Below are 12,010 nucleotides of genomic sequence, written 5' to 3'. Positions count from 1 at the left end.
CTTCCTCTGCCTGTTCTCTCCCTCCCAGGTTCAGTCGTTCGGGCCGTTTGCTTAGGCCCAGGGTCCTGGACTGAATAGAGACCTAACTGTGTGTTCAGGGGGGGGTATGTGTGGCGGACCACCAGGTGGCTCCACTCACACCCAAGTTGAAAGGAAGTGCTGGGGTGGAGATTTTGGCGCTTACTGTATGTGAAGTTTGTGAGAGTCAGTTAATAAAGTTGGAGTGATGTTAAGAACAAATTTAAAAAGGGAAATACCTAAACATGCAACAGGCCTACAACGAGCTATCAGGACCTGCAGTAAATACAAATTATGGCTTAAAAACCAGACCATGGAATGTCACTGGGTGATCTAAACGTTGGACCAAGATTGTTGGTGGGTCTTGTTTCCTGTTTTGGCCCAATGGTTTTGGTTTCACCCCACACAAATGGAGGAGCAGTTGGAGTGAGACACTGAGACCTCTCCTGTCGTTATTACATACCTCCACACCACAAGTTTTTTATTTATTTTGGATTTCCTCTAATCCGCACAGGATAAAAGTATACATATATACCCAGGACAATATTTGGCTAATTGTTAAACGTCCCTTGAGAAGTTGCACATTGGCCAAATGTTTCTGGTAGCCATCAACAAGCCTCTGGTATTTGCTGGATATTTGATACAATTTTTCAGTAGAGTTGAAAACGGGGCTTTGGGAAGGCCATTCCAGCAAGTTAATGTTAGCCTGCTTTATCCAGTCCAAAACAAGTTTTGGTGTGTGTTTGGAATCACTATCCTGTTGAAACATTAAGTTTTATTCAAGTTTCAACTGTCTAGCCATTGATTTGAGGTAAAGTTATTAAAGATGTACAGATGAGGATTACAGAATTTGTAGCCCTCTATGAAAATTTATTGGTAGTTAAATATTTTTGCTGTTATTTTGCTGTTAAACAGAGCAGAGAATTTTTCACATAGCTTTCCCAAACATCATAGTTTTATTTTGGATACTTTTATTATTTTTACTCTGCTCACTGAAACAAAATATTACACAAAACCCCCAAACTACCAGTGTGAAAATTATTAGCCCCCTGACGCTAATAATTAACTGTATATGAGTTTGCTAAATAACAACCTGTAGTCGTTTGTTGCAGTATTAAGATGCATCCAAATATTAACAGAGAGAAGCCCAATCATCAGGTGATGCACTTTTTTAACAAGAACTTGGCGATACTGGGAAAGAAAAACTACATTTTAACAGGAAAATAGGTACAGCAGAATCAGCCTTGGACGGGGAGAAGCAGTCTGCCTAAAAAAAGTTGGTTGAAGGAAAGACGAGAATATGAGGACTGAGGACCAAAGAAAAGTGACTTCACAAACAGTGTTGACATATTTTCTTTTATTTATTGATAACTTTGTTTATTGGTATTTGTTGCCATAAAAACAACTGACAAACAAGTCACATTAGGTGATACAATGCAGTGAATCAAGCCGTTTTGAAATATAAGAAATTACATTTAAGACTTGATGATGCCTTTTTATACCAAACAGAATGAAATTTAATCCCTGCTTCACGATCAAACCAAAAGAATCAAGACATCACTAAATTCCAGCAGGGATTTACAGAGAGCAAAAATTGCTTTAATTTTTTTCCAGTACTTCCCAGCAGTCTTAGATAAAACAAAACATTTCAGTGCTGAGTCGAGATAGTTATATTTAGTATTGATGGAGATTTTTTAGTCCTTAACCCTAAAATGAGTATTAGGTTTGGCATTAACTCTTGCATTCTCACTCTTGAAAATTAAAAAAACAAAACAAAACAAAAAAACCACTCTTAAATTGGACCTATTCTGCTGATTTCCAGCTAAGTATTATTATTATTTGACTAAAGGAATTTTATATGATTTACAAGAAATAAGTGCAACTGGATTAAAAAAAATTCTGCCAGGCTTCTCATCATTGTAGAAGTTAATCAAATGAATTTAATTGTTGTCAATGTATGCCATATTAAATTATGCTGAAATGTTATTGTGTATGTTATGTTGTTCTGTCACAAAACGCACCAGACACTGCGAATTGTAGTGACAGTCCAGGGAAACTAGCAGCTGCATTGCTGTGGCTAATGTGAATCTTACTAAATGAAACATGCCATGTAACCATAAAAAGCACTAAAAATGGAATAATATGTCTGTTATGGACATCACTGTAACATCATTATCTTCATTTTGTTTATTTTGTCAAAAACAACACAAAAAGACCAAAACCTGCATTTTCTTGGTCTGTTTCTCAGTATTTCCCTTTATTGTCTCTCACTCTCAGTCCCAAACAAATTGGTTACAAATCTAGTTCCTTTTTGTAGTTTTATTAAAAAGATCTTTTTATTTTAATTTTCAACACTATAATTTCATTTTTGGACAACACAATGTTAACTTTAAATGATTCAAAGTTCAACAACATCTTTTCCATTCAAAGTATTTTCCTACAAATGAGCTTGAAAAAATATTTGTAAAACTAAGGAATAAAGAACTATTTAAAAATCTCTTAACACCGTTTTATCTATTCATTTGACATCCATGAACTTAAGGTAGGCTCAGTCATTTATAATCATACTGTAAGTGAATTAGGTCAGCTCTTCCCTGGTATATAGACCATTCTGGAGGTGGGAAATATATTCCCTCGTCTCCCCGTCTACAGAGCTGCACTTACTCAGCTTGCTCATGTCTGTGCATTTGGCAATAAACATTTCAGTTGCTTTATGGCACTATACCCAACTCTTTCCTGGTGGAAAGCCATTGTAACACAATGTATTTATGACAGAATATAGGGAAACTAAGCCCCAAATATTTGTATTATTATCAGAATGAGCCCCCCCCTTTAAATTACAAACAGTTTCTAATCATAATATGTAACATTATTATACATGGAGAAAATGAAAAAATATGTAAAGATTTGCTAACCCTGAAACAGACTTGTTTAGCAAGTTGTTCAGCATACGATGCCTCTCGGCCTAAAGTGGCTGGGATAGGCTCCAGGCCTCCTGTGACCCTGAACTGAACAAGTAGTTAATAAAATGAATGGATTAATGGAAATTACACTGCTGCCAGATATTCCTCTATAATACTTCATCCAACCAATGCATTTGAATACTATGCATCGTAAAAATACGAGATATTTATGGTATCCAGTGTGTAGCATTCATTGTCCTTGAAAATATGCAGGTTTATTCTGCAAGGTACTCCTCAAGCCTATAATCTCAAAGAAAAAACAAACAAACAAACAAAAAAAACTGTGCAGTACTACCCTAGTCCAGAAAAATCTAAGAGTAGTGACCATTTAGCATTTGTAGTAAAAATGTGTGATGTGTGGAATATAAAGAGATCAGTGGTACTGAGAGTTGGCATGTTTTTGAAGTGCTCAGGATCTATTATGCAGTGCAAGGCCGACAAATCACAGATCAGAAATGAAAGAAATGTCTCCCCACAGTGGCAAGAATCAGTAGTGCAGGCATGTTTTTGTCAGCTCACAGAATAACTGGGGCAAAGACACAAAGTGCTCTTCTACCTCAGACACACCTGAACACAAGCGGTTTGAGTGCTCAGTTGTAGCATAGCACTATATCAGTAAAGTTTTACACTACAATGTGCACCATAACACACGTTTAGCTTTGTACTACACAGTCAAGCGGCAAAACAGAGACGTGATGGTCTTGTAGGTGTGTTGTTCAGATACACTTGGCCTCCATATCGTAGAGCTGAAGAAGGTCTGCGATCACAGCCTCGATATCTGCTTTCGTCACATCGTCACACAGCACCTACACAAATACATGCACACACAGACGTCAATAAACAGCAGACATCAAAAGGTCGACACACCATTTTAAAAAAAACATTTTTTTGTCCTCTTGGCTTGAGGAACGAAGCAGAAAGGCAGAAAAAACACTGGCTTTGCTCCATTTCCATTTAAATACTGCAACTTAGGAAAAAAAAAATCTAATCTGGGAATGAGATAAGATAAGATAAACCTTTTATTAGTCCCACACGTGGGAAATTTGAATGAGACACGGGAATGAGAGATGCCTCATTTGTAACACTGTGAAAATGCAAAACTGGGATTTCTACCACCCATCAATTAACACTTGTGACATCTGTGCCTTTGAAACATGGCTGTGGTTTGACAGTCAGGTTAATGTTACTTCGGTTTAAGCGCACAGTGACGCAAATGGTATGTAAACGCTTACCAAGAATGCAGGCAGAGAATCCTGACCACATGTTATAAAACGTCCAAACCTCTCACATGTCTGGAAATGCGACCTGGGCCAGTCAGACAGCGAAATCTGCTGGCTGACAGGCCCAGGAAGGCTTTTCCATCTTTAACTTGTGTAGCACGCCGTGAGAACTGTGATCGATCCGCAAGTTTCTTATAAACATAAAGGAGAGTTTAGTCAGAAGTTTAGTCATTTCTGAATGGGCTATACAAAAGTATTTATCCATCTGTGTCATTATAAATCACAAAAGTTCAAAAAGTTTTCATTTTTCAAGTTAAAAACTTATAGAATATAGGCAAAAATACATGTAATAAATTAATGTGTTTGTGGCATATTAATTCAGAATTGTAGAAATGTTCTCAGGCGTTCCATACCACTCAATAAAAGAAGAAAATTATCTCTGATATAGAGGAGTGGGACAACATGTAACTTTGTCTACGGCTTGTGGTTTCAATGTTAAAAAAAAGTGGCTGATGTGAAGTTTTTTAGAACGCGCTTCTCCAGTTGAACTCAAACTGTTCTGGATGTGAAAGAGTGCTGTGGAGCAACATGAGCGTACAACCCTGACCACCTGGAAGAGGCAGTAAACACTACTTTGGTACTGCAGATCATTCCTTAATTTTTGAAGCTACAGCAGTTCTATAAAAGATCTATTTACTTTTCAACTGCTATCAACTTCAACACATAAACTAACATTTCAATTAACTGAACACAGATGCTTTAACTGACATTTTAAATGCAATGTCGGGGTGGCTGAAGCTCAGGAGGCAGAGAAGGTCATCTGCTAAACGGAAGGTTAGCGGTTTGATCCCTGGCCGCTCTAGTCAGCATGCCAAATATCCTTGGGCAAGATACTAACCCCTAAGTTACTCTCTGATGTATCCATCAGAGTCTGAATGTGTGTGAATGTTAGATATAAAGCACTTGCATAGAAAAAAGTGCTTGTGTGGATGGGTGAATGAGGCAAGTTGTGTAAAGCACTTTGAGTGCTCAGATCGATTAGAAAAGAGCTCTATAAGAACCCAGTCCATTTACCATTTCCCAGTTGGTGGTTTCATACAGATACCGTTACTGGCTGCACATCAGCTCATCAGTCAGCTGCTTTCAAATAAAACATCAAGAGTGAAGAGCAGGCTTTAACTAAAGGCAGATGGAAGATGCTGCCTCTCTCTAAGCCTGGTTCTACTGGAGGTTTCTTCCTCTTAAAAGGGAGTTTATCCTTTTTACTTTTGCTAAAGCGCTTGCTCATAGGAGGTCATGCGATTGTTGGGATTTTCTCTGTATTATTGTAGAGGTTTACCTTACAAGTGCAGCTATTGTTGCCACTATGTGAATAAAACTGAATTGAATTCATATGTATAACTATGGTCACTGCAAACATACAGACTGTCACTTCAAGTATTTTCAGCCATGATATTTCACTTGCTTTCATTGCCATACTTCAGCTGCTCATCCTTATTCGTCGAGTTAAACATTTCTTGTTGCTGCTAACATGTTTACACTGGACACTTAACGGCTGTCACTTCCTCCAGACAAACGAGTACCAGAAGTTTGCACACTAAAATACTTTAAGTATCTCCAGTGCTTAGAAGTTAACTGAAACTTTAATCACATTTACAGCTTACATTCTTCCCTGAGATTTCAGTTGCTTTCACTGGAACACTTTAACTGATATCCCACTTGCTTTCATCTCTTACTCTTTAACGTTTGCTGTCACATATCTGCCATTTCAGATGCTTTTATTGGTGATACATCAGCTGATAAAATGCACCAACCAAATAGGACTAAAACCTTTTTCGAAATCTCACACAGCAACTGGGACACCAACTTGTGTTGTTTTGACCAACTGTGACCTTGGACATAACGCTGAGCTTGTCATTGGATGTAATTTGTTAGCTTTTTTTCTCATTTTTAATTCATTTTCTCTATTATTAAATTTATATTAGATTCAATCTGCCTCCCTGTAGTTTCATGTTGGCATCCAGGCATAAAACTGACACTCGTGATACACAGTGTAAATGCCTGCGCCTCTACCCTGACTAAAATGAATGTGCCATGTGACCAGCTACCCTGATCTGACATCATCATCTCAAAATGAGGGAAAAACAGAAGGAAAGTGAAGGAGGGTTTCTGTTCTGTCTAAACTGAAGCTTAATGGAAAAGTAGAGATGTCAGTTCATTATCATTAGTGACTAATTGCATTAACTACATACTTCAGAAGCTGGAAGTGGAAAATAAACTCCCTTTTGGCAACACACAGCAGTGGCGCCTCCAGAATGTTTTCATAGGTGTGGCCATATGAGGGTCATTAAAAATACTGGGGTGGCACACCAAAAACAGAATTTATTGTGTTAATTTCAGAGCTAAATGAAGGAGAGAATAACTTTCATCTTCTGGATTTGTCAGCTAACACCTGCTAGTCTCTAACTAGTCTTATAAGGTGATGTCACATTTTCCTCTTGAAGTAATAAATCCACCTACAGTGCACAAACTCTTTCTCTCACTTGAGCACGGACACACGCACTTTGGATTAGCCCTCTCTCTTCAGCCTGTGATTAGGAACAGTTTTCAGCACGCACCTGCCACCACTCTCTCTCCCCAGCAGGCAGTTCCACTCCGTAGCTGTTTAGAGCCAGGTACAACATTGCTATGGCGATGTGTTGGGGTCTGTGGTGGATGCACATGGCTCCATGGTAACAGTCTCTAAGCAGCGCCCAGGAAGTTTCAGCCACAGGAGTTCGAGACCAAGCATGGCGGTTCACAAGTGACTTGACAGACAGCAGGTAGTGGAGCAAATACTGAAGATGAAAGACAGCAGACAAACTTAAACTTCAGAGACCAGGAAACAAATTACTACTGTGCAAACAAATGAGTAGCCAATCACAGGCACTACTACACTTTAAACCTGAAAAACCTAATATTTTATTAAATGTAAGGGTCATGTAAGTAAAACTAAAAGCATTCAAGCCAACAGAAAACACTTGTTTGTCCCAGAGATCACAGAGATTGTAAACACAAGCACATTTGTATCAGAAAATCAGACAGTAACACAGACCAACAAGGAGGTTTACACCAAATAAGGAGGGAACAGGGATCCGTGCACATGCGCTCACAACTACCTTGTGAGGGTGTTCGAAGGAGACTTGGAAGTTGAGCTGTCGGAGGATGAGGAGCTCACACTGCACCACGCTGTCCCTCAGGTCCCAGAACTCCTTGTCACATTCTAAAGGAGCACTGCCACTGTTGAAATACCTGAAAGGGAGGAGGAGGGAGCAGGAGGGGGAGGAGAGCATTTAAGGTGACAGCTCCAAAAACTGAATGGTTAAGGTGCCTGGTAATGAATTTGTTATTTAATGCATCCACTTCCATAAAAGTGTGATGTGAAATGTAAAATAAAACAGTATTGGTAAGATTCAAATGAGTTGCCATTTGAAGCCCATAAAATGATAATGGGGAAAAAATATATGCTTATTTTGAATTTGATGCCAACATGTTTCTGGTTTTTTTTTTTTTTTGGTAAAGATATTTTTTGAACAGATACAGAGAAGACTGACAGGAAAGTAAAAGGGGAAGACATGCGGCAAAGGGTTGCAGGTGGGATTCGAACCCAGGCCACTCTCAGCCATGTGGCATATACAGTTGCTCGTCCGACTGAGCTAAACTGTTGCCCGCCAACATGTTTTTAAAGCATTGGGACAAGAGCCTGGAAAGGTTGTGCATTTAAAAAAAAGGAAAGAAAGAAAAAAGGATGTTAATTTAAGCATTGATTGTGTACTTCAGTTTCAGAGCATTATGTGCTGTATATGCAGATGATATTTCCTCAGAAAAACCAGTGTCAAACAACATAATACATATGTTCCATGTGCAGACTGGAGTTCTTTTTTTTTTGAAGGCACAGGGAAAATTTCAGTGAATGCAAATATTGAAACAATCAAAAGCTTCAGAACAAGCCAGTAGGTGGAGGAGTGGGACTGGAGTGGGGACCAGCAATTTTTAACTTGGCTTAATTTTTAACAGAAAGACTTTTAATGTGTTTTCTCCATGCATTGTCTCACACATGAGTAGGTTAGAGCCTGTCCAAAGTCATACTTATAAGTACATACTTATAAATTAGGGTACTTATTTAAATGTATGTTTATGACTGCACTATATTCTGGTTTTGCACTGTTGGTGGGACAGAGCCTTATCTAAAAATATTACCTGGTCAAGGCTGTTTTGTTTTTACTCTTTTGTGATGTTTTTCAGACCAAACCATTTATTCAAGAAAAGCAGACTACTTATTAAAAATGATTTATTAAATGTATTGGGCTTTTTTATGTGCTCTCTCATAACAAAAAGAGTTCAGAAAGACAAAACACAACCTTTTTTGTTCTCAAGCAAAGTTAAATATCTAAGAGGCTCAATCTGAGGCCACAGTTAACATGAAATTGTGAGGTTAGAATGTTGATTATACACTCCACCTTATGAATTATTACCTGTGGCTTACATTGATGATATCACGGGTCCTGATGTGCTGCTCCTCCACTTTACCGGCCAGGTACACACAGCTCATGGCCACTAGGTAGGGTTCATAGGCATGGATGCCGACCCTCTCAAAGAAACGATGATAGAGCACACATGCTGTAGCTACGGGCACCGAGCGCATGCAGAGTTTCACTCCTGAATAACAGAGGAGGGGGCAAGATGTTTTATCATGTCTAGCTGACTGATTCACACCTATTTTCACCTGCTGTAATCCTGAAATGCAGTTTCAGTTCACATTACTATTCGTTTGAAATCCCATTAAATTAAAAAAAAAAATAAATCAAAAACCAGAAAAGAATACATAATACTGGACACAAGGTTCAAAACGTTAAACCTTGACTTTCTTAAAGAGAACCTGCTCATTTCCAACTCAATATTTTTATTCTTGAATTCTCGTAAAGTAGCTCTATATAACGTCTTGATGCATTCTCAATCATCCAGGAAAGTAAATCTCCAAAAGTTGAATCTGTTCATCTGGACGTAGCGTTTTGTGGGAGAAACGTTTCGTCACTCATCCAAGTCACTTGGATGAGTGACGAAACGTTTCTCCCACAAAACGCTACGTCCAGATGAACAGATTCAACTTTTGGAGATAGCTCTATATAATTTACAATTTCAAATAGTCCTTATTTAGATTTTACTGGGTCTCAGCACAGCGTTCATACGCTGTGTGAAACAGACCGTCTTCCCCCTTTAAGTTTCAGAGCTATGGGACTGAGATGACTATTATAGGGAACTCCGATATGTCTCACTGCCATCAGAGTATAGAGCAAAATTATTTTGGCTCATTCTTTAAAACTATGGTGATGTTTAATATGAACGTCCACCACTGTAATGTATTTGAAAGAAAATAAAGATGAGGATAAAATGTGTTCTTTAATTTATCACTACACTAAAATATACAAAAATAAGCAATCACTTGCCTTCTGTCAAAAACTAAATGTCAGTGGGAGCTCCTTAACAGATTACATGTAATCACATGTGTCAGAAAGTGAGGACCATTTCAGGAAAAAAGGCTGATTAGTCTTTCTAAATTTCTGGCACCATATATCTAATTGTTACAGATGCCCATTTCTACTTGGTAAAGAAGAAAATATGATAAAAAATAAGAAAAAAACAATACAATAATACATACTTTGACCATCTAGATCATAACTAGGGCAGTATAGGTTATTACAAAATCTATGTTTTCACTGAGTAAGTACATAGACAAAGTATTGTCTTAAAACAAAACCTCTTTTTTTCCAGGCTTATAGACAAAATATGGATGTAGACAATGTTAGCACTTTGCCCACTGCCTCGTTGTTTATTTGAGACAGAACCGGCTATATTTAGACCGGAAGATGGAGAGCTCAAACAGAAAACAGGAAAAGAAAAATTATCATGTTTTTTTGGTGTGCTGTATATTCTCAGCAAACCATAACGTACATAACATAGATACAGATATAACAATAAAATTTTAAAATAGAATCAAGATGAGCACCTCTGTATAGTTGTAATGAAGGGAGAGATTAACTATAGAGACCAAAAAGCATTAAAAAAGCATTGTGAACATGTTTACCATGCAGTGCTGAATTCAGGCATTTGAACATGGGAGTCTAATGTTCAAAACACTCTAAGCGCAATGAAGTGGGTAAGAGGGGAGGTGTCGAAAGGTGGCGGATATTAGACAGAAGAACAAGAGTCAAAGGTAAGGTTTACAAGAAGCTAGTGAGACCTGCTATGATGTAAGGTTTGGAGATGGTGGGACTGAAAGAAAGATAGGATGCGGAGCTTCAAGTGGCAGAACTTAAGATTTTAAGATATTTACTAGGGATCACCACAATGGACTCACTTAAATGTTTAAAGCGCGTCTTTTAACTTGACACAGGGTTATTAACTTCTCATTAGTGATTATGATTGACTATAACTTGTAGTTACTCTTTACCAGCATAAAAAAGGATTTGTTTGACATCAATCATTGGACTGTATTCAGAACAATGGGAAAGTACTTCAACATGAGTGAAGCTCTGTGACGGAGAATTGTAGATTTACACAAGTTGGCAATGTCTCTTGGAGACATTTATGAATAACTGTGCTTCCAATATAATCAGTTCAGACAATTGTGCATAAGTACAAGTTATTCAGATGTCACCACTTCGCCAAGTCTGGAGGAAAACCCAAATGAGACGAAATTGGTTAAGATGTTCGGAAATAACCCAGGAATCAACAAGGCTCAAGCCAGCCATCAAACTTTCAAGCTCAGCCAAGTCAAATGTCTCTGGAGAAAATCTAGATGATCAGACGAGAAAGAAATTCAGCTTTTTGGACAAAATAAGAAGAGATCGTTTTGAGGAGTAAAGGTGAAGCTTTCAAACCTAAGAACATTGTACCATCTTGTCAAGCATGGTAGTGGAAGTATCAAGCTCAGGGGCCGTTTGTGGTGGTACCAGTGGTACTGGTACATTGCACAAAATAGACAGCATTATGAAGAAGGAGGATTACCTCCAAATTCTTCCACTTCAGCGCACATTAAGGGCTAGTTGGCTAGCTGAAACTTTGATATTACTGAGTGTTCCAACAGGACAGGGATCTCAAACACATGAAACTAATTAATAAAAATGAAGAACAAACCCACCTTTTTTTTACGTTTGATACAACCGATGACATAAATCAGCCGATACATTGATCTGAATTGATTATACTTTTTTTTTTTTAAATCAAAGACTTTACTTGTCATTCCTGGCAGGTAAGGGTTGATTTGGTTACTTTATAGCCCTGAAAACGTGCTCTTCGAACCCTCTCTCACACTCACACACAGAGCATCCCTGGTTTACCTGTCTCCATGATGAAGCGACAGACGCGAAAGTGTTTCGTGTCACGGCTGGGGTAAGCCTCTATATCCCCACCAGAGTCTCTCCTTCCAGCAAGGCGCAGAGATGCGGTCGAGTGAGCAGATGGTCCCTCCATGTCTGGTGAAGTACAAGCAGGGGTAGCCAACAATAGAAAAGAAGCACAGACTGTATACGAGTCAACAAGATGATAATTGAGTTTCATTGTAAACTTTTAACTTACCCATCCAAAGTACAAATTCTAGTTGATATATTTATTCCTACTTTGAAAAACAAACACAAGATCTGCTTGTTAGTTACGCATCTTAATCAATTTGTCTTCTCAGTTGCCGCTAGTAATACCCGGAAGAAAAATAGTTGGACTTCCGGTTAATATATATATATATATATATATATATATATATATATATATATA

At 38.1% G+C, this 12,010-nt stretch overlaps 1 protein-coding gene across 1 annotated transcript; it reads right to left on the bottom strand.

Annotated features, from left to right (window-relative positions):
• Positions 1-1,360: 1,360 nt before the first annotated feature.
• Positions 1,361-11,965, bottom strand: ccnq (cyclin Q). The gene is made up of 6 exons (XM_003457866.4): positions 11,819-11,965; positions 11,581-11,715; positions 8,716-8,899; positions 7,360-7,492; positions 6,820-7,038; positions 1,361-3,787 (listed from the first exon to the last, which is right to left on the bottom strand). Exons 1-6 carry the CDS (start codon positions 11,820-11,822, stop codon positions 3,698-3,700), a joined length of 765 nt encoding a protein of 254 aa, XP_003457914.2. The 5' UTR covers positions 11,823-11,965; the 3' UTR covers positions 1,361-3,697.
• Positions 11,966-12,010: the final 45 nt, after the last annotated feature.

The sequence above is a fragment of the Oreochromis niloticus genome, linkage group LG20, assembly GCF_001858045.2.
Source record: "Oreochromis niloticus isolate F11D_XX linkage group LG20, O_niloticus_UMD_NMBU, whole genome shotgun sequence".
NCBI lineage: Eukaryota > Metazoa > Chordata > Actinopteri > Cichliformes > Cichlidae > Oreochromis > Oreochromis niloticus.
Note: the sequence above shows the minus strand (reverse complement) of the source record. Positions and strands in the feature narration are given on the sequence as shown.

Excerpts from the sequence above, each read along its gene's own strand:
- ccnq (XM_003457866.4), bottom strand. Across the intron at positions 8,900-11,580 it reads TCGCTTCATCATGGAGACAG|GAGTGAAACTCTGCATGCGC; the intron begins GTAAACCAGGGA and ends TCTGTTATTCAG. Across the intron at positions 3,788-6,819 it reads GGGAGAGAGAGTGGTGGCAG|GTGCTGTGTGACGATGTGAC; the intron begins GTGCGTGCTGAA and ends GTATTTGTGTAG.